This window comes from Emericellopsis atlantica (assembly GCF_019669845.1).
Source record: "Emericellopsis atlantica unplaced genomic scaffold F5Z01scaffold_16, whole genome shotgun sequence".
Classification (NCBI taxonomy): Eukaryota; Fungi; Ascomycota; class Sordariomycetes; order Hypocreales; family Bionectriaceae; genus Emericellopsis; species Emericellopsis atlantica.
The window spans coordinates 71,357-92,635 of record NW_025764718.1 but is presented as its reverse complement, the minus strand read 5'-3'; the positions used below and the strand labels follow the sequence as shown (position 1 = coordinate 92,635).

The 21,279-nt window shown below is 55.0% G+C and overlaps 10 protein-coding genes across 10 annotated transcripts; 6 read left to right on the top strand and 4 right to left on the bottom strand.

The window, feature by feature from the left end:
- Window positions 1-192: 192 nt before the first annotated feature.
- F5Z01DRAFT_623591 (uncharacterized protein) lies at window positions 193-2,601 on the bottom strand (the record flags this gene model as incomplete). The annotated part of the gene is made up of 3 exons (XM_046261327.1): window positions 193-1,243; window positions 1,308-2,150; window positions 2,225-2,601. 3 exons carry the CDS (start codon window positions 2,599-2,601, stop codon window positions 193-195), a joined length of 2,271 nt encoding a protein of 756 aa, XP_046117376.1.
- Window positions 2,602-3,784: 1,183 nt separating this feature from the next.
- Window positions 3,785-5,337, bottom strand: F5Z01DRAFT_688281 (uncharacterized protein; the record flags this gene model as incomplete). Its single annotated transcript, XM_046266043.1, has 1 exon — window positions 3,785-5,337. A coding segment is annotated over one exon (1,510 nt), but the record flags the coding sequence as incomplete, so codon positions are not given.
- Window positions 5,338-5,937: 600 nt separating this feature from the next.
- On the top strand, window positions 5,938-7,786 carry F5Z01DRAFT_657238 (uncharacterized protein). The gene is made up of 3 exons (XM_046263626.1): window positions 5,938-6,775; window positions 6,835-6,969; window positions 7,023-7,786. The coding sequence occupies exons 1-3, from the start codon at window positions 6,050-6,052 to the stop codon at window positions 7,722-7,724; spliced, it is 1,563 nt and encodes a 520-aa protein (XP_046117374.1). The 5' UTR covers window positions 5,938-6,049; the 3' UTR covers window positions 7,725-7,786.
- Window positions 7,787-8,106: 320 nt separating this feature from the next.
- F5Z01DRAFT_657237 (uncharacterized protein) lies at window positions 8,107-9,990 on the top strand. The gene has a single exon (XM_046263625.1). It carries the CDS (start codon window positions 8,242-8,244, stop codon window positions 9,526-9,528), a length of 1,287 nt encoding a protein of 428 aa, XP_046117373.1. The 5' UTR covers window positions 8,107-8,241; the 3' UTR covers window positions 9,529-9,990.
- F5Z01DRAFT_139674 (uncharacterized protein) lies at window positions 9,851-10,926 on the top strand. The gene has a single exon (XM_046257649.1). The coding sequence runs from the start codon at window positions 10,038-10,040 to the stop codon at window positions 10,791-10,793; it is 756 nt and encodes a 251-aa protein (XP_046117372.1). The 5' UTR covers window positions 9,851-10,037; the 3' UTR covers window positions 10,794-10,926.
- Window positions 10,767-12,108, top strand: F5Z01DRAFT_139666 (uncharacterized protein). The gene is made up of 2 exons (XM_046257647.1): window positions 10,767-11,024; window positions 11,080-12,108. The coding sequence occupies exons 1-2, from the start codon at window positions 10,863-10,865 to the stop codon at window positions 12,052-12,054; spliced, it is 1,137 nt and encodes a 378-aa protein (XP_046117371.1). The 5' UTR covers window positions 10,767-10,862; the 3' UTR covers window positions 12,055-12,108.
- Window positions 12,109-12,464: 356 nt separating this feature from the next.
- On the top strand, window positions 12,465-14,669 carry F5Z01DRAFT_623451 (putative transcription factor TFIIIC complex subunit Tfc6; the record flags this gene model as incomplete). Its single annotated transcript, XM_046261318.1, has 2 exons — window positions 12,465-13,668; window positions 13,714-14,669. 2 exons carry the CDS (start codon window positions 12,465-12,467, stop codon window positions 14,667-14,669), a joined length of 2,160 nt encoding a protein of 719 aa, XP_046117370.1.
- On the bottom strand, window positions 14,528-15,993 carry F5Z01DRAFT_139321 (mPR-like GPCR protein). Its single transcript, XM_046257644.1, has 2 exons — window positions 15,124-15,993; window positions 14,528-15,071 (listed from the first exon to the last, which is right to left on the bottom strand). Exons 1-2 carry the CDS (start codon window positions 15,661-15,663, stop codon window positions 14,670-14,672), a joined length of 942 nt encoding a protein of 313 aa, XP_046117369.1. The 5' UTR covers window positions 15,664-15,993; the 3' UTR covers window positions 14,528-14,669.
- Window positions 15,994-16,220: 227 nt separating this feature from the next.
- On the bottom strand, window positions 16,221-16,530 carry F5Z01DRAFT_674857 (translation machinery associated TMA7; the record flags this gene model as incomplete). Its single annotated transcript, XM_046265090.1, has 3 exons — window positions 16,221-16,315; window positions 16,363-16,452; window positions 16,509-16,530. 3 exons carry the CDS (start codon window positions 16,528-16,530, stop codon window positions 16,221-16,223), a joined length of 207 nt encoding a protein of 68 aa, XP_046117368.1.
- Window positions 16,531-17,055: 525 nt separating this feature from the next.
- F5Z01DRAFT_623804 (kinase-like domain-containing protein) lies at window positions 17,056-19,778 on the top strand (the record flags this gene model as incomplete). The annotated part of the gene is made up of 2 exons (XM_046261342.1): window positions 17,056-19,173; window positions 19,551-19,778. 2 exons carry the CDS (start codon window positions 17,056-17,058, stop codon window positions 19,776-19,778), a joined length of 2,346 nt encoding a protein of 781 aa, XP_046117367.1.
- Between the last annotated feature and the right edge of the window lie 1,501 nt (window positions 19,779-21,279).

Genomic DNA, 21,279 nt, shown 5'->3' with positions numbered 1-21,279 from the left:
ACCAAGATGGTCTTTGACCCCAGTGCCGCCACCAGGGGACCGCCGCCGACAAGTAGCCTACTATCCCTGACCGCAACTCCATGGCAGACCGACGTGTACAAGATAACCCTGACCTAGCGAGGAGTTGAAGCATGCGTTGACGCCATAGTCGTTGTGAAAGGGCCTAGCATCGTCCGCACGTGTGCATTGCCGTCATTGGCTCACCAAGATGAACTCACGTGTTTCCTCACACAACGGAAAGCCATCTTCATCGCTGTCCTCCAGCCTCTTTGGGCGAGCGAGGTTCTGGAGCCTCGTGTCCGAGACAAGGCGACTCCAGAAGCGACTTGCAGCCGCCCAGACCCGATCGATAGCTCCCCGTCCCATGACAAGAAGCTTGCGCCATGGACTCGCTTCGTCGACGAACACGGGCTGGAGGTAACGTTCCCCGTTCTTCGGTGTCTGCAACTCCGTATCCGTGGAGAAAACAACTCGAGGCCAACAGCGTGTCGCACTTGCTCCCGCATCTGCACTCGTGACCCCGATCCTGACTGGGAAAAACGCAGCATCCGAGTCACCCTCTGGTCGTTGGCAAAGCGCCTGAATAGCCATGCTGTGGAACGCCATGCGCTGAAACCCCGGAGGAATATCATGGTAGCGTCGGATCAGAGAATTAAGCAGCAGTGCTGCCAAAGCGACCAATCCAAGGGCAATTGCCAGACCAGTCCCTAACAAAGTGAACCCTCTGGCCGAATAGTCGCTCATGCGAAGACGCTGGCCGTCGGGTCCCGCGCTGAAGGCACTGGATTGAACCAGGAAGATGCTCTGGGATATGAGCCAGTGCAGGAGTATGGAGACTGTCATCAGGGGTACCGAGTACCTGAACGGCAAGGAGAGAAAATGAGATGACCGCTGCATCCCCATGGGCGACGATACGCGCAAAGCCTTCTTGCCATCCTTGCGAAGGAACCGCACCCATTCATCAGCAACCAGCTGGCGTGTGAGAATGCCGTTGTAGAATATGTAAAGGAAGCTGACCATGACCTGCGGGCTGTTGGCAATCAGTATGTTGGCCAGCAGTGCCGTGGTCCCTGAGCGATCGATGCCCGACAAGGAGCCGGGGAGGTCGCTAGCGATCATCGTTGGGCTTACGCCGAAGCCGTCCTTCCATACTCCTGCGAGACTCGTGTCAAGCCCAGCGGCCTTCCGACCGTCAACCGACATCCAGAAGACGTACGAGCAGACAGTCACGCCTGTAGCAAAGCTGTTGTCTTGATGAGCACTTCTCTCACAGAAAGGCTTGAAAGATTTGGACCAGAATCACTTACAGCACGAGTGAAGTCACCCAGAAAGCAGGGCTGATGGCTTTGAACCACGGGATGCGAGCATGAGTACGCCATGTCGCGACGGTCAACTCGACACTTCGCTGTCTAGGGTGTCCTGCCGTTACGTCTTCTACGGCCTGTTTGCTTGGCGTATCTGGAGTGTCAAGGAAGCTCTGAATCGCGTCTCCTGTAGTGATCAAGGCCTGCGTGTATCGCCCCCTTTTCGCTTGGCTAGTGTGATGAAATACAGTCCAGCACACTAGCAAGGTCTCCAAAAGGGTGCAGATGCACACAGTAATCGCAACCTGTGTGCTATAATGGAGGCCGCACCTTTTCGTGTTGTCGGCTCCCTCTCCCACCAGGCAATGATCAACCAGGATTCCCCTCTGCTGCCCCAACGTCCACTGGTCGACAAATGTCTTTGCGAAATCCCAGTTGCAGTATCGCCATATCTCCGGCTGATAGGCCTGGCAGATCCAGGAGTTGGACCACTCCCATCCCAGCCATCCAAGTATCCCACCGTCTATCAGCGAGGAACCGTTGTTCTGCGCTGTGGTCACATTCCGGGCCACCACGATGAGCGGACTGGTGGGTTCCCTCGGGTCAACGTAGCGTCGCACGCACGATTCAACGTCGATACGAGTAAAGTTCGCGGCGGCAGATTGCAGGGTGTAAATCATCGACTTCTGCTCTTCCTCATAGCCAGGCATACGACCCCACCAGGAGGAAAAGTGAGCTAGAGGATCGGAAACTGTCCAGTTGTATGCTGCTGTCTGGAAGTCGGCCGTGGCTATAGTGACGGGGATGACTGCGATTGGTAATGACGTGAAGATGAACGAGTTCCAGCTATGAATTTGGTCCATGTTAGCCTGTGCTCATTGGAGCACCTTGGTATAGTGGTTCCTTCGGACTCGACTCACAAGACATGCAAGAGTGTCGCAATAGCCCCAATCATGACCCACGCGACCGCCCGCTTTGGTTTGATTCTCACCAGGTTTTTGAGACTGGGCACTCCTACCTCCATGGCCTTTCCTTTGCGGTGCGCAGAATCCAGTTCCTGACGAGATGGAGCCACGAGGATTTGCATGCAGTAGTGCCCGACTCCTAGGAAGAGGGACGACACAATGTTGAGAGCCACATGAACCGCTCGATCAGTCGTGTCGATACTGGAACAGTCGCCCCAGAAGAAGGTCCCGGTGCCTCGCTCGTCTGGGGGAAATGCCAGGACGGCCCACACCGTGACTGCCAGTTGAGTCCCAAGTATCACCGCGGCAACTATGATCTGCACCCTGAGCATCTTGATAATCTTGCCCATGCGACCCTTCATGTCCCGAGGGCGCAGCTTCTCCTGCTCAAAATCCGGGACAAACTGGGACAAGTAGTCGGCGTTTGCATAGCGATCAGTTCTGCTAGTCCTTGTCAGTATCGACATCTTGAATGATGACTGTCAGGGCCATGGCTGTCTCGACAGTTTGTGATTTTACCTACCTGTTGGTTGCAGGTACAGAGGTCTGGAGCAACCGTCTGTTCTCGCCCTCTTCCTCGCCGGGGTCTTTATTCGGATTGAGTCGATCGCGGGCCCTCTCACCTTCGAGGGACATTGTTGACGAGATGGTGGGCGTCTCTCCTGCGTGGCAACGGACTCGAGCGTCTTGCCAACGAGAAGCTGGTGGTCGAGGTTCCCGTCAACACTGTATGTAGAAACAGCAGAATATTTGCCGGGCCAGCTACCTACGGTACAGGGAGCTTCTTCACGTACGCAGTGCCGGCGCATCAGGTCGGCGAGTACACGTGCACTAGGTCGGCGAGCTCATGCTGTCTGTGACCACATGCATGGCGTGGCTGGGGCGACGAAGCGAGGCGAGAGAGGTTATGATTAGCACCAAGGCTAGTCATGTGCAGTTGTGCCAAATCAACGTGAGGTTCTCCATTGCAACGATTCAAGAAGCAAGGATTCTCTGTGCTGTGAGCCTGTGAGCCTGTGCTGCCTGTTCATCGGCCAGGGTAAGATGCATGTTGGGTGGGGAGTAGCAGGGACCCCTGAGCCCATCATATGACACTGCAGCTACGGGCTCTGCTTGAATTGGCAGCAGATACCGAGATATAAATAAGCAATAATGGCAGTGTTGCAGCAAAATGCCTCTTTGTGCCTCGAGGCCCTGCTCGAGAGGCTGACGCTCTAGCGGAAGTCGATAAAGTACGGTCTTGGGTCGATCAAAAGAAAATTGCCGCAACTCCCAGCCACCTAGTGTCATTCGTAAGACGCGTTGTATGTACTCCGTATGGTCGTATGACACATGCAGCTGCAGCTTTCCTCCTGTTGTTGAAGGCGTACATCTAACACAGCTTGAGCACCAAGGTAATTGGGATGTCGCCTACACATACATGTAGTCTCATAGACATTCAACTTGACAGATTCGCTGCGCCGGACACCAAGATTACATTTGAGACCTTTTGTGTCAGATGTAATCCTCATCTTTCCGCAGTCTTTGTTCTTCTCGCCTTCGGCCTGCCTTTCCAGCCTCAGATATTAAACCACATCCTGACGAATCTCAAAACGCGGCCGTACTCAATATCCATATACTGCCTCCACGGACTAGCAATGACATGGACCGCAGTACAATCCAAGTCGTAAGCGATTGACCCTTCTCTGTCGATCGAGTTCCATGTTAACGGTGTGTGACCAAGCAAGAGGGCCCCAATGCAGAGGGTAGCGAGCGCAGCCACAGCTCCTGATATGACAGGACCCCCCACCTCATCATTGAAGTAGACCAAATCGCCGAAAGCCGATCTTTCGGGATGCCGGTCAGGACGGAGAATGGCATAAGTCCTTGTGACGGCGGTGATCAGTGGGACAGCCACAAACGTAAACGTCGAGAAGAAGAATAAAAGTGCAAGCATGATGTTTGCAACGTCGTATTGGGCAAAGAAATTCGGGGATTCAGGCTCCATAAACCAACCGTTCCACCCAGGATTGCTCAATAACCACGGGATTGAACAGAGCTGGTCCGGAGTGCACGACGACTGCCCCGGTGCAGAAGCCACTTGTGACTGGACGCAGTCATATCTCTGCGCAAAGTCGATTCTTGGGGGAAAGAATTCTTCCCAGTAGCGGCTCAGGAGGTAACAGCTGATAATCCACTGGACGACAGTTGTAGTCCACAGGATCCCAGACAGGACCTTGTGCCACCTCGAGTCCTCTTTGAATATGCAAGAGAATGGATGATATCGCATTTTGTATGCCAACGTCCAAACGGAGATCCATCCAATGACGGAGACAAAGGCCTGATATTCTGGCCTGGTACACCAGCGGATGAAATCCACCCACCAGTACACTGTGGCGCCGATGGTGTAGACAGCCGGTCCCCAGTCCTTGATGCTTATTCCCTTGCATGCTGACCGAGACTGCCGTGACTGTGAGCCTATCCAGGTGCGAGCAGCCCATGCTCCGACGATTGCTTGGATATTGCATTGGAACCACGTCTTCAGACTGGGGAGCTGTAGAGCTGACGGACGCAGAGTTGTCGGAAGCACCTTGAAGTCCTTCAGGCAGCTGACCATTTCGCACCATGTATATGTAGGATGATCAGCAGTGTTGTTTCGATAGTCGTGAAACACCATATCCATCAAGAAGTGATTCTGTTCATCTCCCTCGGTGGACGTATCGATCGCATTCCCCTGCAGCAAGGTGCAGTCCACGCTTTCAGGTGTGGTATTGACGCATTCGTGGAAGCGGGAGTTTTTGTAAAGGGCGAAATCGGGACTTCTCTCGTCGATGCTGGCCTCGGTGGTGTAGACCATGGCTATTCCTATGGCGAAGATGCCCACTTGGAAGAGCGTGAGCAGCACGACCAAGATCCATCCGAGGATGGTGCCGCCCCAAGCCTCGAACCAGGCCGGCGAATGCTTGATAGATGCAGCTTCTAGCTTGTAGGCGATGTCTGGGTGCTTGCAGATCCGAGCTGGGCCTGGTGACCTGCGGTCACTGGAGGGCCAGTACTCCATTGATACCGAGTCATATTGTTGTCTCATGGTTCTTGTTGGCTGTTGCACGCCGTTAATGTCATGATGCGAGCACAGTGGTGCAATTTGAGTTTTCAAGAGGTGTCGAGAGACGTGTAAAGCAGCGCACGCTTATCAAATGAAGATGTGATATTCGAGGAGCTGCTGCTTCGAGTGAAACTATTAGGATGATGCTTATCCGGGAACGAAATTTGACGGAGCTGGGGAATCGGTCCATCTGAAATATATTCCTGGATACGTAGGGCTGATCTTCTCAGCCTCTCAGCCTCTCTCAGCATTTCCATCTACAAGTAGACAGAGAACGAGTATCTCTTGGCGCGAGGCAGAAGTGCATGTCTAGCCTTTAATTGTTCGGCGAGGTGCATTTAGCTGGGCCAATAAGCCAATGGGGCATTATAATTTGCATTGATGTGACAAGAATCCTTCTGCTTCGTTCCAGCTGGTGGATGCAGCCAGGGATCACGGAAATGGACATCCCAGACCGCTGTCATTCGATGTAAATTGTTTAGCTATCCTCGCCCTAACCACAATCACATGTCGCCTGCATCCGGGCCCTGCATATGCCTAAAACGGCAAATGCTGCGCCATTGCTGCCGCAATATCTAAAGTACTACGCCGTGGCCAGCTCCGTGTTCCTGGTGGCTTCATGCCGTCTTCAATTGGCTGTTAGCCTGCGTTCCTCACTCTGCTCATCCTGCTTCCCAACCACTATTGCACGAGCCATGCTACCTGGGCTGCCGCTCAGAAAGCCTCGAAGCCGTGCAAAGGCCGGGCCGGCTTTCGTGTTCGTGGATACTGGCGGCGTTCCATCGACTGGGCTTGGAAAGAATGAGGCAAAGACAATCGTCCGGCGGCAGGCTGCAAGATCGGGCCGTACCCGTCGCCAAGATCAAACCGCGAGTCAGGAAACCACCGGCACCCTGCCGAATTCTCAAGAGCTGATCCCCAAAAGAGGCAACGCTCGAGGCACACCTGGGGCTGCCAAAGGGAGGGACGGCATGTGGAGGAAGACCCTGCGTGACACTGACGTCCCAAGTCTTGGTCCTATCATGACACAGCCCGTGTCCAGTGAATACGAGACGTTCAGGGTCAAGTATAATTTCGATGTGACGGATCTGACCAGTTTCACGGACGTGGACCTTGCCACAAATGCGTGCCGTCTGCTGCGAGACGAACCACATCGCCTCGCCAGCCTCCTCCAGAAACGGCACTCATCATTCTTGGCCGAGCTGCCAAGCCGTTACGGCTCCTCTAGCACCTGTCTGGACGATGCTATGCATTGTGTTGCTGCAAAGGCGGGCCAGATGCTTGGCTTCCCGATGGCCAAATCTACGCCCTCTGTTCTCTATGGAAAGGCATTGAGAAGCCTACAAGCTGCCCTCTGGGACGGTGAGGAATGCACAAGGTCGGATGTCTACTGCGTCACCCGACTTTTGGTACTTTACGAGGTGAGAAGGCCCTATTTCGGCTTCAGACAAGGAAATGGTCTAATGGTGCCGTCATGCAGTTGATCGGTCCCCCTGATATTACTCGCCTAGCCCATCACCACAGAGGTGGTATTAAGCTAGTTGAGCTCCGAGGTCCTGGATGCTACACGTCCAAATTCGACTGGATGCTTCTCAAAAGCCAAGGGCCACCCATTGTTGGTTCCTCCTGCGCGGTGTCGCCCTTCCAGCCAAGCTAATCGTCTCATAGATAGTAGAGGAAATGCACAGGAAGGAATCGTCAATGTTTGCGACCCAACAGTGGCAGAGCGCCTTTCGGCGCGCCTCTGATCTCCAATCGGACACAGACTGCCGGCTGTGGTGGAAGCTCTTTGGAACAACTGCCTTCCTTCCTGGGATCCTGAAAGATCTACGAAGCCTCCTCGAAGAGACGCCACATCGATGCGACTACTCTTCAAGGAGTTCAGCTATTTATGAGCGGGCAAAGAGTATGCGCGACGCGCTGCACAATGACCACGTTATGTATCAGCATGCAGCACCACACCCGCAGTCACTCTTCGGCCTCCCGACCTCAGCTGAGTCACCAGATCGCATCAGGCTTCGCGTGTTCTTTCTTTATACGATGATGTATGTATGCCGTGTCTTGGCGACTCTCTCGCCGAGCGAGCTGGAGAGGGCCACGAGTGAGGTGGAAGCACAGACTTTCGCAAGTCAGGCGTTGCTCATCGAGGAGGTGACAACCGAGCTGGATCCAGCAATGGCCTGGCATATGCAGCAGAGGAACAGCTTATCATACTCTATCACGCAGCAGAAAGAAGAGTGGTTCGGCGATAATGAACATGGATTGACTGGGGATCAATTGGAACGCTTTCTTGCCGAAAGGTGGCTGAAGTGGGAGAATTCATGGAGAGCTCGAGTCTTGGCGGAAGAATTCAAAGACGACATTATTTGAGTGACATGCTTCCATGTCTTCTTGCTCATGGATGCTACCGGTTATAATTGAGTAATCTCGCTCGTGTTCAATACTCAATTTGAAGTTGTGTGCTGGACAAACATCTGTTCACTTGCGAACTCAAAGGCCCCTCCCATCACGCTGCCTCGAGCGGTTGATTACGATGGATCATGGGCAGAGGCTGAGGGTTAACATTCAGTAAATGCAGCATGAGTGACGAAAAATGGCGAGCAGTCGTTGACGGCGCAAATCAATGGAAGTAGACGGCTGAATTAGCGACAGCCGGGCCGGAAGCCACGAGGTTGGCAGCGCCGGCTAATCCGTGCCGGCATGGTCATCATGAGGCGCCGTGATACCCGTATTGTTGGCTTATGTGCATGGTCTCGGACTGCTGGACTCCGACTAAATGTCCGCGAGGAGTCCGGGGGCTAATATAAGTCAGATCAAACTCGAAGAGCGACTGACATTTTATTAGATATCTTCTCTACCACGCTCACGCTCACTGACAGTATTCGCCATGTCCAACCTCAGAGTCCTTGTGGTGGGCGCGTCCATCGCCGGACCGTCCACGGCCTACTGGCTCGCCAAAGCAGGCGCCAAAGTCACGGTTATCGAGCGTTTCCCCGAATTAAGAAAGGGGGGGCAGGCCATTGACATCCGGACCGTCGGCGTCACGACGATGAGGAAGATGGGCGATATGGAAGCCCAGGTACAAGCCAACAAGGCGCCCATCGAGGGCCTTGCATTCGTCCGAGAAAACGGGCGCCCATATGGTGTGATCGGTTCCACGGGCGACTCCGACCAGCAGTCGCTTCTTTCAGAATATGAGATCTTCCGAGGCGACTTGTCTCGGATACTCTACGACAAGACCAACGACAACCCCAACATCAGCTACGTCTTTGGCGAGCAGATTGCCTCACTGCAGCACGATGAGAAGAACAATGGCCCCATCAAGGTCGGATTCGCAAACAGGCTTCCGCCCGCAGAGTACGATCTCGTTGTTGCGTGCGATGGCGCAACGTCCCGGACCAGAGCCTTGGGACTTGGGATAGGTCTGCGAGACCACACACGACGCCTTAACATCTGGGCCGCCTACTTCTCCACCAAGCATGATTATGTCGACGGATCAAAGATTGGACACGCATACAATGCTGCTCCTGGGAAGGTTGTTGCGGTGCAGACAGCCCCCGAACATGAAGGCGGCAATCGGGTTGTCGTGATGCGCATGTTTCCTCGGGACGGCAAGGATCATACCTTGCCCTTTCGGGACGCGCAGCAAGCAGGAGATGAAGTATTGAAGAAACATGTCAGGGAGGAACTTGACGGTATGGGCTGGATTGTGCCTCAGTTGATGCGCGAGGACATGGACGCCGCAGACGACTTTTACGCCAGCGAGTGGATTCAGGTGAACCCTCCCACGCTTTCCAAAGGCCGGTTCACCATGGTCGGCGACGCAGGCTATGGAGGCGCACCAGGCGCGGGCACATCTCTTGCCCTGGCCGGAGGATATGTGCTGGCTGGCGAGCTCTCACAAAGCAGAGGCGACGTCGCTGCTGGTCTCAAGGCGTACGAAGACAGGATCAGACCGATTTTCGAGGATATGCACAAGTTACCGCCTGGTGGCGTTTCATTCATGGCACCTCAAACGAAGTGGGGGCTGGCTTTGAGGAACTTCTTCTTTGCTTTCCTGGCTCGGAGTGGGTTGATTACTTTTATGCAAAAGGTTTGGGGGCGGTTCGAGGGAGCCTTTGCGAGCAGTGACAAGTACCCGCTGCCAGACTACAAGTTTGATGGCCGGCTGTGAGGTTGGCTGGAAGGGGTTATTCCCCTGATCTTCATGTGGCCTTGCTGCTCCATGGAAATTAGTGTTTTGAATAGTTGTATTTGTTCAAAAAGAGCCTCTCATCTTCAGACATACGTTGCCCTTTACTTTGGCAGAAAAGCTCGTTTTAAAGCCGGTATCACAGCACGAAACTTGAGATCCGTAATTAACAACATTGAAGTCACAGTTATATCAAGGGACCTTGACATCTTACACGCCAGTGCAGTGAGCGCAACACACAGTGGGACGGCACGCGAGCTCGGGACACTCGAAGTTCAAGTGGGCGACACCCATCATCAACTCCATGGCGATTTCCCCTCGTATCGAAACGCGGCCCCAGAGCACGAGAGTCGTAGTCTCATCACGATGCATGCACCTTGATGACACAGGCTTCTGCGTAGAAAAAGGTGCCAGAGCCCATCCTGTCCCCTTACTTTGCATTGCATCTCTGCCGACCACACAGACCAGACTTCGAGAATGGGAACAAGGAAATGGTCCCGATCACGACAGAAACCCTACAGCTCCTTTCAAGATCCCTCAGCTTTGCCTCGGCTCTCCCCAACGGGCCAGATGCAGGTGGTCACCCGCAGCGGATGTCCTATTGCTCGACCCACTCGCCACCTCACTGTCAATGCGAGAAATCAAATTCCTCGCTTACGACATTTGTCCGGAGAAAGCGAGTAACATCCAGCTCAAACCGCTTCAAAGCGAGCAGCAGCCTGGAGAACATGTGGGCAACGCAACTCGGCCCTCGAGCAACGTCGAAGAGTGATCGGGTACGGGGAGGAGGTTGGCTCGGGTGGCTCCGAATAAGCTCAAAAACAACCATAATCAAATTGCTCGCCAAAATTAACGACGCGTCGCTAGCCTCTCGGCAGGAGGCTTGGCTTGCGGTAGCTTGTCAGCCCAAGGCTTGTCATATGGTCGACCTTCCCGAAGCAGCGACTGGTCTCTTTGGGTTATGCGGGGGATTCTTCGACTTCATGTTCGCCGACGGGGGCTTCGCAAGGGGTCCCCGTGCGTCTTCAAGGGACAGACGCGGGTCTTTCTATCCACCAGTGGTTCTTCCGGGTCTCGATTGCGAGACCATCTGGTCCGCCCAGCGAGCTTCCCCATGCGGTGAGCCAATGCTCTTGGCTGATATGCCCCGTCGGTTGGGAGACGACTGCGAGGAACTATTGTCCGGGCGACGGGTTGCGATTCCCGCAACTCTGTACGACTATATGAGGGGAGGCCTGTGTCGGTGAGACGAACATTGGCTCTCCCCACTCTCGCCAGTCTTCTCGTCTACATCACACATAAACACCACCGTCAAGATGCGTTGCTCCATCCCTCTCGTCGCTGCCTTCGCAGCCAGCGCGTCGTGCATGGCTCCGTCCGAGGCCGTGGAGGACCGTGCGGTCAAGATGTACACCCTCGAGACGGCGCCTGGTGAGACCGTTGAGGTGACCGAGGACGAGAAGATCCAGATGATCGACGTAGGTGCTCGCCTTGACTCTGCCATGGGAGCCAATGCTAATATCCACTGCTCAGGACCACATTCACTTCTTCGACATCACCGAGTGGAAGGATCACAAGCCCGTCAACAGCGAGGCCAGACTCATGGCTGCGCGCACCTATCCCAGCTCGGTCAGCCACAAGGCTGCCGTGGAGGACATCATCGCCAAGGTCGACCTCGACAAGGTCAAGAAGCAGCTACAGTGCTTCTCGTCGTTTCACAACCGCTACTTCAACTCGAGGTACGGTGTCGAGGCCGCCGAGTGGCTGTACGAAGAGGTCAAAAAGGTGATCAAGAACAGCGGTCACCCATTCGCCTCGTCACGCCTCATCCAGCACCAGGCATGGTCACAGCCCTCCATTGTGGTGTCGATTCCTGGCCAGGTTCGACTCAAGACCGTCATCACCGGTTCTCACCTTGACTCGGTCATCTCGAATGACCGAGGTGCCGGTCGCGCCCCTGGCGCTGACGACAACGGCTCTGCCTCCATCATGCAGCTCAACATCCTCGCTGCTCTCCTCGAGGACTCCCGCATCTCCGAGGGCGACCACCTCAATACGATTGAGTTCCACTGGTACTCAGCCGAGGAGACTGGCCTCCTGGGCTCGCAGGACCTCTTCAACACATATGCCCGCCTCGGTATCCAGGTTGAGGGCATGCTGAACCAGGACATGGTTGGCTACGCCGGCCGCGACGGCAACGAGCGCTTCGGTCTCATCGTCGACAATATCGACACCACCCAGAACGAGTTCCTCAAGCTCCTCATTGAAGAGTACGCCGACATTGGCTACGAGGAGTCCAACTGCGGCTACGCCTGCTCAGACCATGCCTCGGCCAACCGCAATGGCTTCCCAGCTAGCTTCCTCTTCGAGGCGCCGTTTGGGAACCACAACCCTCACATTCACACTCCCAACGACACCATGGAGTACATCAGCTTCGACCACATCAAGGAGCACGTCAAGGTTACGACTGGGTATCTGTACGAGCTTGCTCACCACAGCTTTGCTTGAACGAGCATGTAGGCTAGTCAGATGAGATAGATGAATATATGAAGTGATGATGCTCAGTTTCGCGCACTTGAAGCATTTTGTCGTTCATGTCGCCTTGGGATATGGGCGTGCGGAACAATGTCGTGCTGGCGATTGTCATTTAAACATCAAATATCTGCGGCCAGCCGAAGCCGGCATCGAAATTTGTCAGAAGACAATACAAGCGCATCTGCGAGCTCCATCGGATATATTTGATGTTTGCAAAGTAAATGCACGAAGGTAGCTCCAGGTCAAGGATGACGGATACGGTTCAGAGTCTTCGTGCGCCGCCTTCTAGGGTAAGTGGAAGGCGCGGACCATTTGTGACTTCATCCCACGTTTTCATTCCAAATTCAGGCCCTCTCTCATGGACCTCTCATCACCAGAACAAAATGCGAACGCGCAAAAGCAATAAGTCAAAATCATTCGTCCTCGATCCTCAGCTTCCCGAGGACGATGACGAGGAAGTCCAGGAGTCAGCTGCAGCAAGTTCCCGCAGCCGACGCCGACGCGCCGATCCTTCAGATCACGATTCCAACTTTGACGAGGACGATGCTGCGAGTGCGCAACAAGATGCGCTCTCTGAGGACGACGACTCAGGCGACGAATCGTCATCCGTTCAGTCCGTCGATGGGGGTGACAGGCCAGCGCTTGTATCAACGCCCGCGAAGAAAAAAATCAAGTCAGGCAACTATGCAAAGTTGAGGACTACCGGCGCAGGCAAGGAGTACTGGCCTCTGGAGCCCATGGCATGGACCATGGATGCGCCAAGAGGCTATGCCGGCACCTTTGAGCGGTACTTCCGAGGCCCTACACTAGTCAAGACCTGGTATGGGCCTGAGGAGGAGATGCTTCGCAAGGCATTCGGTCTACTGGAGAGGTGGCTGCAGTGGCCCCTTCTGCCACCAAGCGCTCCCATCCCAGATGGTGGAAGGAAGGGTGTACGGGAAGATGGAATCTATGAACGCGAGGCAAGCTTTCTCTCAAGGTGGAGGGAGAGCTTGGAGGCCGAGTCTTCCCAGCAGACGACATTTGTTGGCTTGTCTGGCGAGGAAAGCGAGCCTTACCGAATGCACTCTGAAAAGAGTCTACAGATCCTGCTGGGTAATCAATATGACCCGCGAGTGGCGTCAACGAGTTTTGGCACATCTATCAGTATTCAGAGCCATGGGATGCTCATTCCAGAGGAGCAGTTGCACGAGCAGACACCCAGTGGGTGGGTGGTCGATGCGGGTGGTCTGGTGCTGAGCATGGACTGGGCAAGGAGACAGCCTCACGAGACCCAGCTACTGGCTCTGGCCGTCATCCCCAAAGGAGATCAGGAGACCTATGACTACGACCAGGAGTCAGCCAGGCCAGGTTTCCATCAACACGGCACAGTGCAAATCTGGGAGTGCCAAAGCGACGTGACAGAGGGCAGTGTGACAATGTCGCAGCATCAGCCGATTCTGCGGAGAATCATCTGCACTGACAATGGGAGAGCTCGGCGGGTAAAATGGAGTCCGGCGTGCCATCACTTATCCATTTTATGTGGTGATGGATCTGTCCTTGTCATCGATCCCTTGGTAGGCGGCGACACACTCTATCGTAAGTTCAGTGATATGTGCGGGCCGAATAATTACAAACGCTGACACATTCTAGAAAAGGTCGAGCGGCAAATTGCGAGATTCCGCCTAGATGACGATGTTCCAGGCCTGAGTATGACTTGGGTGGGCTTCAACCGTATTGCTATCGGCTACAACGACGGCTCTGTGGCGCTCTGGTCCGTTTACCCCGAGCGACTTCTATCTCGCCATGCTGTCCACCACAGTCCAGTCATCGACGTGGCTTCCGGATACCCCTCGCAACCATACCTTATTGCATCGGTACCCATCGGTGGTATGGTGAGGCTTGTTGACCTGCGAAGGCCAAGCAACGACTTGGCGGAAATCCCCGTGCTTTCTATCAACACCACGCCCAACATTCTAAACTGGAGTGAGCACCTCCAAGGCTACTTCTTCATGAGTCCGTCATCCAGTATCTTCAATTCCGTCATCCAATTCTCGCATTACGCCTCCTTTCCCGTCACGAAACGAGTCTTCACGGGCGACAGCCGCCTGACTTGCCTTGCCATTGGCAAAACGCACCCATTCGCCCTCATAGGGACGACCGATGGGTCGCTTTGGGCCATCAATCCGCAGTTTGAGGTCATGCAGCTCACTAACATCCGCGGCGAGCTCACTGAGCGGATCAAGGTGTTCCAGCATGAACACCGTCCCGCTGAACGGTTCGAGCCGAGCTCACCCGCCTCGCAGCGCGGTGCTTCGAGATTCATGCGCGGCTTCAAGCCCGAAAAGAGCCGGCACGCCGTTTTGGAGACCAAGAAGGGCAAGCTGAAGAACGAGTACGAGGAGGAGGCGGAGGTGGAGGCGGATCATGCCAAGCAGCGTACTGCCAAGGTATCGACGCAGGACCGGTCCAAGGTTGTCATCCACGAGCCCTTGACCCGCGTCACAGCGATAGAGTGGAACCCAAACGAAGGATGTGGTTGTTGGGCTGCCGTGGCCGTGGGCTCGGGATTGGTTCAGATACTCGACTTGGGGTTGGACAAAAAGTGATCAGTCGAGCACACACATCGAACCAAGACCGGTATGGTGGTAGTCGAACGCCTTGCCCATGCCGTACAGGTGCGTACCTGCTGCGAGCAGCACACAGAGGTGGAAGATCTGATGCGAACTGCCCCAGATGTCGAAGCGGCCGGCCGGTCCAATTCTTTCGGGAAATCGAGAGGCGTAGAGGACAGCGCCGAAGATGTACGTCGCTCCATGGAGGATGACGAGGCTGATACTCATTCGATCCTCGAGACCAGAGTAACCGAAGATGGTGACGCCATGGGCCACGGGAATGATGCCAGAGAGGCCAAGCGCGATGAACATGGCAGCGCGGTAAGGACGCCACGCCGAAGTGCGGAATCTGTCCACCCAGGAGACAAGAGCGCAGCCAGTTCCGAGGGTGAAAATCTGATCATTCGTTAGCTTGCAGATACAACAGCGATATCGGGAATTTTCTTACCAGACCCAGGTAGAACCTCATGAGTAACGGCTCACAGAAAAAGCCATAGTACAGTGCTGGGACGTAGCTGCCAACAATCAATAAGACGATACCCGTGTAATCAAGCTTGTTGCCCCATTTCGCGTGGTCCTGGCTGTGACTGAGTAGGGCGTGAAAGGTCGCGCTCATGCCCAAGCAGAGAAACGCGCCGGTGAAGAAACAGCCGAAAGCAATAACGTCTTGCTGGTTCGCACTCTCGTAGCGCGGCTTGATCTGCGTGTAGAGGTACGTCGAGGACAAGACCGCAATGACGGCGCCCAACAGGTGCGACCAGATGTTGACGCTCTCGTTGTGAAGATGCGTCAAGGAAAGGAACGTATGGTGGTAAGAGGGTTTGTCTATGCGATAGCCAGTGGTGATGTAGTGATTATCGCGGCGCCAGTGGTCGATGGCATCCCAGCTGAGGAGGGCGCTCTGGATGGTTGGCTTGGTGGAAGGCGCTGGAGGGGCGGGCGTTGAGGGGTCAACATGGCGTTGGCGAAGGGTGCTCTGGTCGCCCATTGTGTGCAATGTGTTTGTGGTGGTTATAATGGCATGTTTCGGGTGTGATAGACGGGGTCAGTGGCCTTTTCAAATGTCGCTGATGATGTTGAGAGGTTGTGGTGGATCATCGATTTGTTGAGACCGGCAGTACGTGCACATGTCGACGTGCCCGGTCCGAGGCATCAGCGGCACCTTTGCGCCTGTGACATGTCGCAACAAGACCTTTAATGCAACTTTGGTCGATCAGATTAGGTACGAAAGAAGATACAATTGATTGCCGTGCAAAAACGGACTTTCAGCATCTCCGGGTGGCGCTCATCGAGTGCCTGTTCAGTGACGCTAAGTTGGTGTCACTATCACAAACCTTGAGGCTGCGATAGTCGCTGCAGACTTCAGCTGTTCGATATGCGATTCTGTCTTCAACGTTGGGTATCACGAGCAGAGAAGAATGGTCAGCCTTGAAATCATGCTTTCGTGTAGGTCGTCAATTCGTCGCAGCGATATCTACGCCCAAACACCGTGGCTCCCGATGGCTGCCAGCCGTTCCTTGTCGCCTCCCATCCCAGATCAGTCGTCTATTTCTTGCCGCTCTTCTTGATGCCCTGGTTGCCGGTGTTCATCGGTCCCTTGCCACCCGCTTTGGCCGCCAGCTCCTTGCGTGCCTTCTCGTCTATTCTGGTCAGCTGTCAGTCGCTACCGCGATTCGAAGGTTCGTACCGGCGCGCTTCTTCTCGAGATACGCAAGGTCATCCTCGTCGAGGTCCTTGTTCTGCTTCTTCGCAGCCTTCAAGGGCTTGGCCTTGCCGCCTGTTGAACGAGGGGTTAGTCGCACATTGTAGGATCGCTGAACAGGTCGTGCGTACCTTCTCGATTGGCACCACCCATTATGGAAATATGAGGTATTCGGAGGAGGGTAATGGAATTCAGAAGACTGACGGTCGCAATGCGCTGGCGAAAATAAAATTGGCCATCAGGCGCTGCGACCTTCTCGAGCAAAGCGGGATGAAGGGTCCAGGCTGCTGACATAAATAAGTGGGTCTGATAGTCCCACCTCTGCAATCGGCGCCGGCAACCGCCGTCTGGGATGAACTTGAGTTCCACCGTGGTCATCATCGCATGCTTCAGGCCTGCATCTGCAACGCCATCAGCACTGTCTAACCTGACCAGAATCTGCCCTTTTCCAAATTGTCTGCTTGATCTGAGCGCCTATCAGTCATCGAGTCGCACACGTGCAACTGTCATGTCCTGAGCAGTCCACGCTGATCTGGTTCGACACTATTCCATTACACACTCTGTTCAAGGCCTTCTTGCTGACCTTCCATCTCTGCACTCTCAAGATCCCTCGTGGATCTAGATCCAGCTGCACAAACTGTACGCCCACGCACAGCTACAACACAATTGCTCGCCATCATGGCGTTGAGCTCGGACGAAGGCGAAATCTCCGATGCGCCCCATGATTTGAAGGCATCTTCACTGCAGCGCGCTGCTAGAGAAACCGGTGTTGACCGAAGAGACAGACATCGCGATACATCGCCTGAAAATGACACGGCCTCGCGGCACAGCGCCTCCTCGCGACGGAGTCGATCGCCCAGGGGTTACAAGCGGTCACGCGATGACAGGGAATACAACGGGCGCAGAGGAGGCTACGATGATCGTGGGGGAGATCGATATCACCGCCCTAGAGTCTCATACGACGACCTCGACGACGACCGTAACCAGAGTCGTGAGCGGGATCGCGTCCGCGACCGGTACCCCGACAAGAGACAGCGCAATCGCAGCCGCACACCCGATCGAGACCGTCGAGCTGGTAACAAAAGACTTGACCGCTTCGTGAGGGGAAGTTCTGCGGACAGGTATCACGGCTCGAATGGGGGGCTGAGATACGATGACGATCGCAAGGACGACCGTCATCGTCCACGAGAACGGAGAGCTTCCGGCACGACGAGAACGTCAGACCGAGACGATACGCGTGACGCCAGGCCATTGAAAGGTGCTGCTCAAGCGGTTGATGAGGGTATCCCGACGGAAACACGAAAGGAGTCAGAACCTGAGCCAGACTATGCAGAGCCCGAGCCGGTTGACGAAGAAGCAGAGATCGAGCGAAGACGGAAGCGGCGGGAAGAGATTCTGGCCAAGTCAAGCTCGGCAACGCCCCTTCTGCTGCATGCTGTAGGTGCTGGAGATAAAGTCCGCGGCAGCTCACCAGCTCTGAATGCAGCGTCTGGCTCGCAGATGGACGTTGACTCGCCTCAGACACCACGGACGCCGGTCTCTAATCACGGGTCTCCTCTCTCCCCAGCTTCTCGGGATGAGCCATCTCCTGGCGGAATTGACCTCTCCAATGAGAGCAACCTCATGAACAAGCACAACGTCAAAGACAAGGAAGAGGATGGACCATCGGCTGCTGACTACGATCCAACAGTGGACATGAAAGAGGATGAGCGCCGAGATGAGCTTCGTCACGGCCAGGTCGTCCTTCACGGTGAAGTGCATCAAGTCGTCGAGACGACCGAGCAGGAGCAGACAGAGCCACAGAAGACCAGCAGCAACAAGGTTGGAAACGACGAAGACGACGACGATTTCGACATGTTTGCCGAAGACTTTGACGAGGACAAGTACGCCACCACGGCAGCACCCAAAGCGGCACCCCTCGAAAGCGCTGATGCTGGCGACGAGCCCAAGGGTGGCATTCTTGAAGGCGACGACAAGGACGGCTACTACAAGATGCGTGTGGGCGAGATCCTCAGCGGACGCTACCAGGTGCAGGCAACACTGGGCAAGGGCATGTTCTCCAATGTGTTGCGAGCTGTCGACATTACCACCAAAAAGCTCGTCGCAATCAAAGTGATGCGTAACAACGATGCCCTACGTAAGGGTGGCTATACCGAGATTGCAATCCTCGAGAAACTCAACAGTGCAGATCCGGAGGACCGCAAGCACATCATCAAGTTCGAGCGGCACTTTGATTACCGGGGTCACTTGTGCATGGTGTTTGAGAACCTGAGCCTGAACCTACGCGAGGTGCTACGCAAGTTTGGCAACAACGTCGGCATCAACCTCGGTGCAACGCGGACGTATGCGTACCAGATCTTTGTGTCCCTCGCACACATGCGCAAGTGCAGTATTGTACACGCCGACCTCAAGCCTGACAACATCCTGGTCAACGAAGGTCACAATGTGCTCAAAATCTGCGACTTGGGAACAGCCATTGACAAGACCGATGCGGCGACTGCGCAGACAAGCATCACACCATACCTGGTCAGTCGATTTTACCGCGCACCCGAGATCATCCTGGGCATGCCCTACGACTACGGAGTTGACATGTGGTCCATCGGCTGCACCCTGTACGAGTTGTACACGGGCAAGATTCTGTTTGCGGGCGACAGCAACAACCAGATGCTCAAGGCCATCATGGATGTGCGTGGCCGGATTACGCCCAAACTCTACAAGCGGGGCCAGCTGTCAGCCCAGCACTTTGACGAAGCTGGACAATTCATCAGCATTGAGCGCGATCGCGTTCTCGGAAAGGTATGTTTCGCTCTTTATTGATCCTGCACTTCCTGCCCCTATCCGTTTCAGGCGTTGCGCTTTTTCTGGTCTTGTGCCGCATGTGCCGTCGCCGAGCAATGCGTTTTGGCGCCCTGTTCATGCCAGGCATCCAACGGCGCCTTGGCCTTGGGCCCAGGATCACTATGAGTTGGCAGGGGGGCGGACGGCTTCGTCGCAATCCTTCCTGGCCATGTGATTCTGTGAGCCGTTGCCTGGCCATTCGGAATGTTGGCCCATGCATCCCTTTCTTACTGACGCTTATGCGAGGCTTGTTTGGTCGCGGATCCTATTGCATTCAAACCCCAGTCCAGATCCATCTGAATGAGAAGGAACGGTCTGCTGACACGATCATTTAGACGAATGTGAAGACTCTGTCCATGGCCAAGCCTTCCCGCGACTTACGGACGCGGCTGATGGCTGCATCGACTGGCATGGCCGAGGGCGAGACGCGAGAGCTCCATCAGTTTATCAATTTGCTAGAGCAGTGCCTGGCGCTGAATCCTGACAAGAGGCTGAAGCCAGCTGATGCGCTACGACATCCATTTTTCACAACGTCGGTCAGGGGTAGCAGCGGCAGGAAGTAGACAAGGCAGAGACGGGCGGACGGGCGCTGCGGGCTGGCGAGGGGTGAATGAGCACATTGCAGGAGACGCACGGGTTGATAGATGTCCAGGCCAACATGGCGCCGCTGGAGTGTGCATGCGTGGTGTTACATCGGGAATACTACTTGGATATATGCTTCTACGTAGGACTATTCTCTATTGTGCCGCATGCGCTGTCGTTTGTTAAGTGGTGGGACGGTCTAGTCTTCCCGCTCCGCTGGTCTAGACAAGGCGGGAAGAGGCGTTCCCTATGTCACGCCATGATCTTCAGACCACGGCATTATGAATGTGGCGTGGCCGGCCAGCCACTGCATATGGTATGACAGTCACACGCGCTTTCAACCGTGTCACAGTGTGTGACTGCCTCTTCTGTCTGAGCGCATAGCCGCCACATGTCGGTGGCCGCGATGCTGTGGGAGCCTCCGATGGGAAGTACGTATCCAGCGGGCTGGAGCGTTGGCTCTGTTCTCAACTGACATGACACTTCTGTTGGTTCGTACGTATATGCAAGTCATGAGCCAGCGGGACGGTTGGCTACGTACGCACAGACTCGCAGTGAGTGGCTCGGGAATGATGAGTGGAGAGCATCTGTCCAGCTCCTATTCTAGGGATGCGCAGCGCAGAGCCTCAATAACGACGTGGACGCCTACAGGCTCCAAGTATAGCAACAAAGCTAGACTAGCGTAGGTCGCAGATGGGGAGGCCGGGTGGCAGCGCTTAACCGGTACAAAGAAGGGAGCAGGGTGGTCTGTTTTGTTGTTGTTTGTGTCGCGCGTCCCGTGCCTCACGAATGGTCTTGGCCTCTTGGGTGTCTTGATGCAAAAAGAGGGTTCCGTGTCTGAGTCGTCGTCTGCCTGGCCCGTCTGTCTGTCTGTCAGTTCCAATCTCAGAGTCTCGGGTCACCAGAGCCTGACATCATGCCGTGCCTCTTCGCAATTGGCAGGTCCCGCATCTGCAGCTATGTTGACGGTTGACCTGCCAGTGGCAATAGGGACACGTTGTCCGTAGGCAAGGGAGGCAGAAGACTTGATAGAAGGTTCTAGGGTGGTGGAGCCCCAGGGTCCTTGGCGGTTCGCGTCACACATTCGTTCACCTTTGACAGGACAGCCTCCCTTGGAATCTGGAAACAGGTCTCGTGACGGTGTGTCGCGCGGGACCCCTATTCATTGACTCACTCTGTGCTGGCAGGTCTCAGCCAGATCATGATGCGCACTTCGTACTTACACGGCTGTGGCTGTGGATCTCAACAAGACTCGGCTAAGCCAACATCATGTGCTAGACTGTTGCACTATCGATTCTTTCCCTTCGAATCGGGTGCGAGGCAACCAGGCAATAGTTCACGGGAAGGATGCTTTCAACTCTGGTACGCCAAGACCCGTCTAGAGAAGGCTGGGAGCGCATGGCATGTGCGCAATTATTGGGGCATCCTTCGACCCAACCAACCAAAGACCAAGGATCGCCGCCCAAGAGCGCCGCTGGCGGT

Bases quoted from the DNA above. Each gene is read 5' to 3' on its own strand.
- F5Z01DRAFT_139666 (XM_046257647.1), top strand. From the start codon at position 10,863: ATGCGTTGCTCCATCCCTCTCGTCGCTGCCTTCGCAGCCAGCGCGTCG. The intron at 11,025-11,079 runs GTAGGTGCTCGC...TCCACTGCTCAG, and splicing joins AGAAGATCCAGATGATCGAC to GACCACATTCACTTCTTCGA.
- F5Z01DRAFT_657238 (XM_046263626.1), top strand. From the start codon at position 6,050: ATGCTACCTGGGCTGCCGCTCAGAAAGCCTCGAAGCCGTGCAAAGGCC. The intron at 6,776-6,834 runs GTGAGAAGGCCC...GCCGTCATGCAG, and splicing joins GACTTTTGGTACTTTACGAG to TTGATCGGTCCCCCTGATAT. The intron at 6,970-7,022 runs GTTGGTTCCTCC...ATCGTCTCATAG, and splicing joins AAAGCCAAGGGCCACCCATT to ATAGTAGAGGAAATGCACAG.
- F5Z01DRAFT_657237 (XM_046263625.1), top strand. From the start codon at position 8,242: ATGTCCAACCTCAGAGTCCTTGTGGTGGGCGCGTCCATCGCCGGACCG.
- F5Z01DRAFT_139674 (XM_046257649.1), top strand. From the start codon at position 10,038: ATGGTCCCGATCACGACAGAAACCCTACAGCTCCTTTCAAGATCCCTC.
- F5Z01DRAFT_139321 (XM_046257644.1), bottom strand. From the start codon at position 15,663: ATGGGCGACCAGAGCACCCTTCGCCAACGCCATGTTGACCCCTCAACG. The intron at 15,072-15,123 runs GTAAGAAAATTC...ACGAATGATCAG, and splicing joins TGAGGTTCTACCTGGGTCTG to ATTTTCACCCTCGGAACTGG.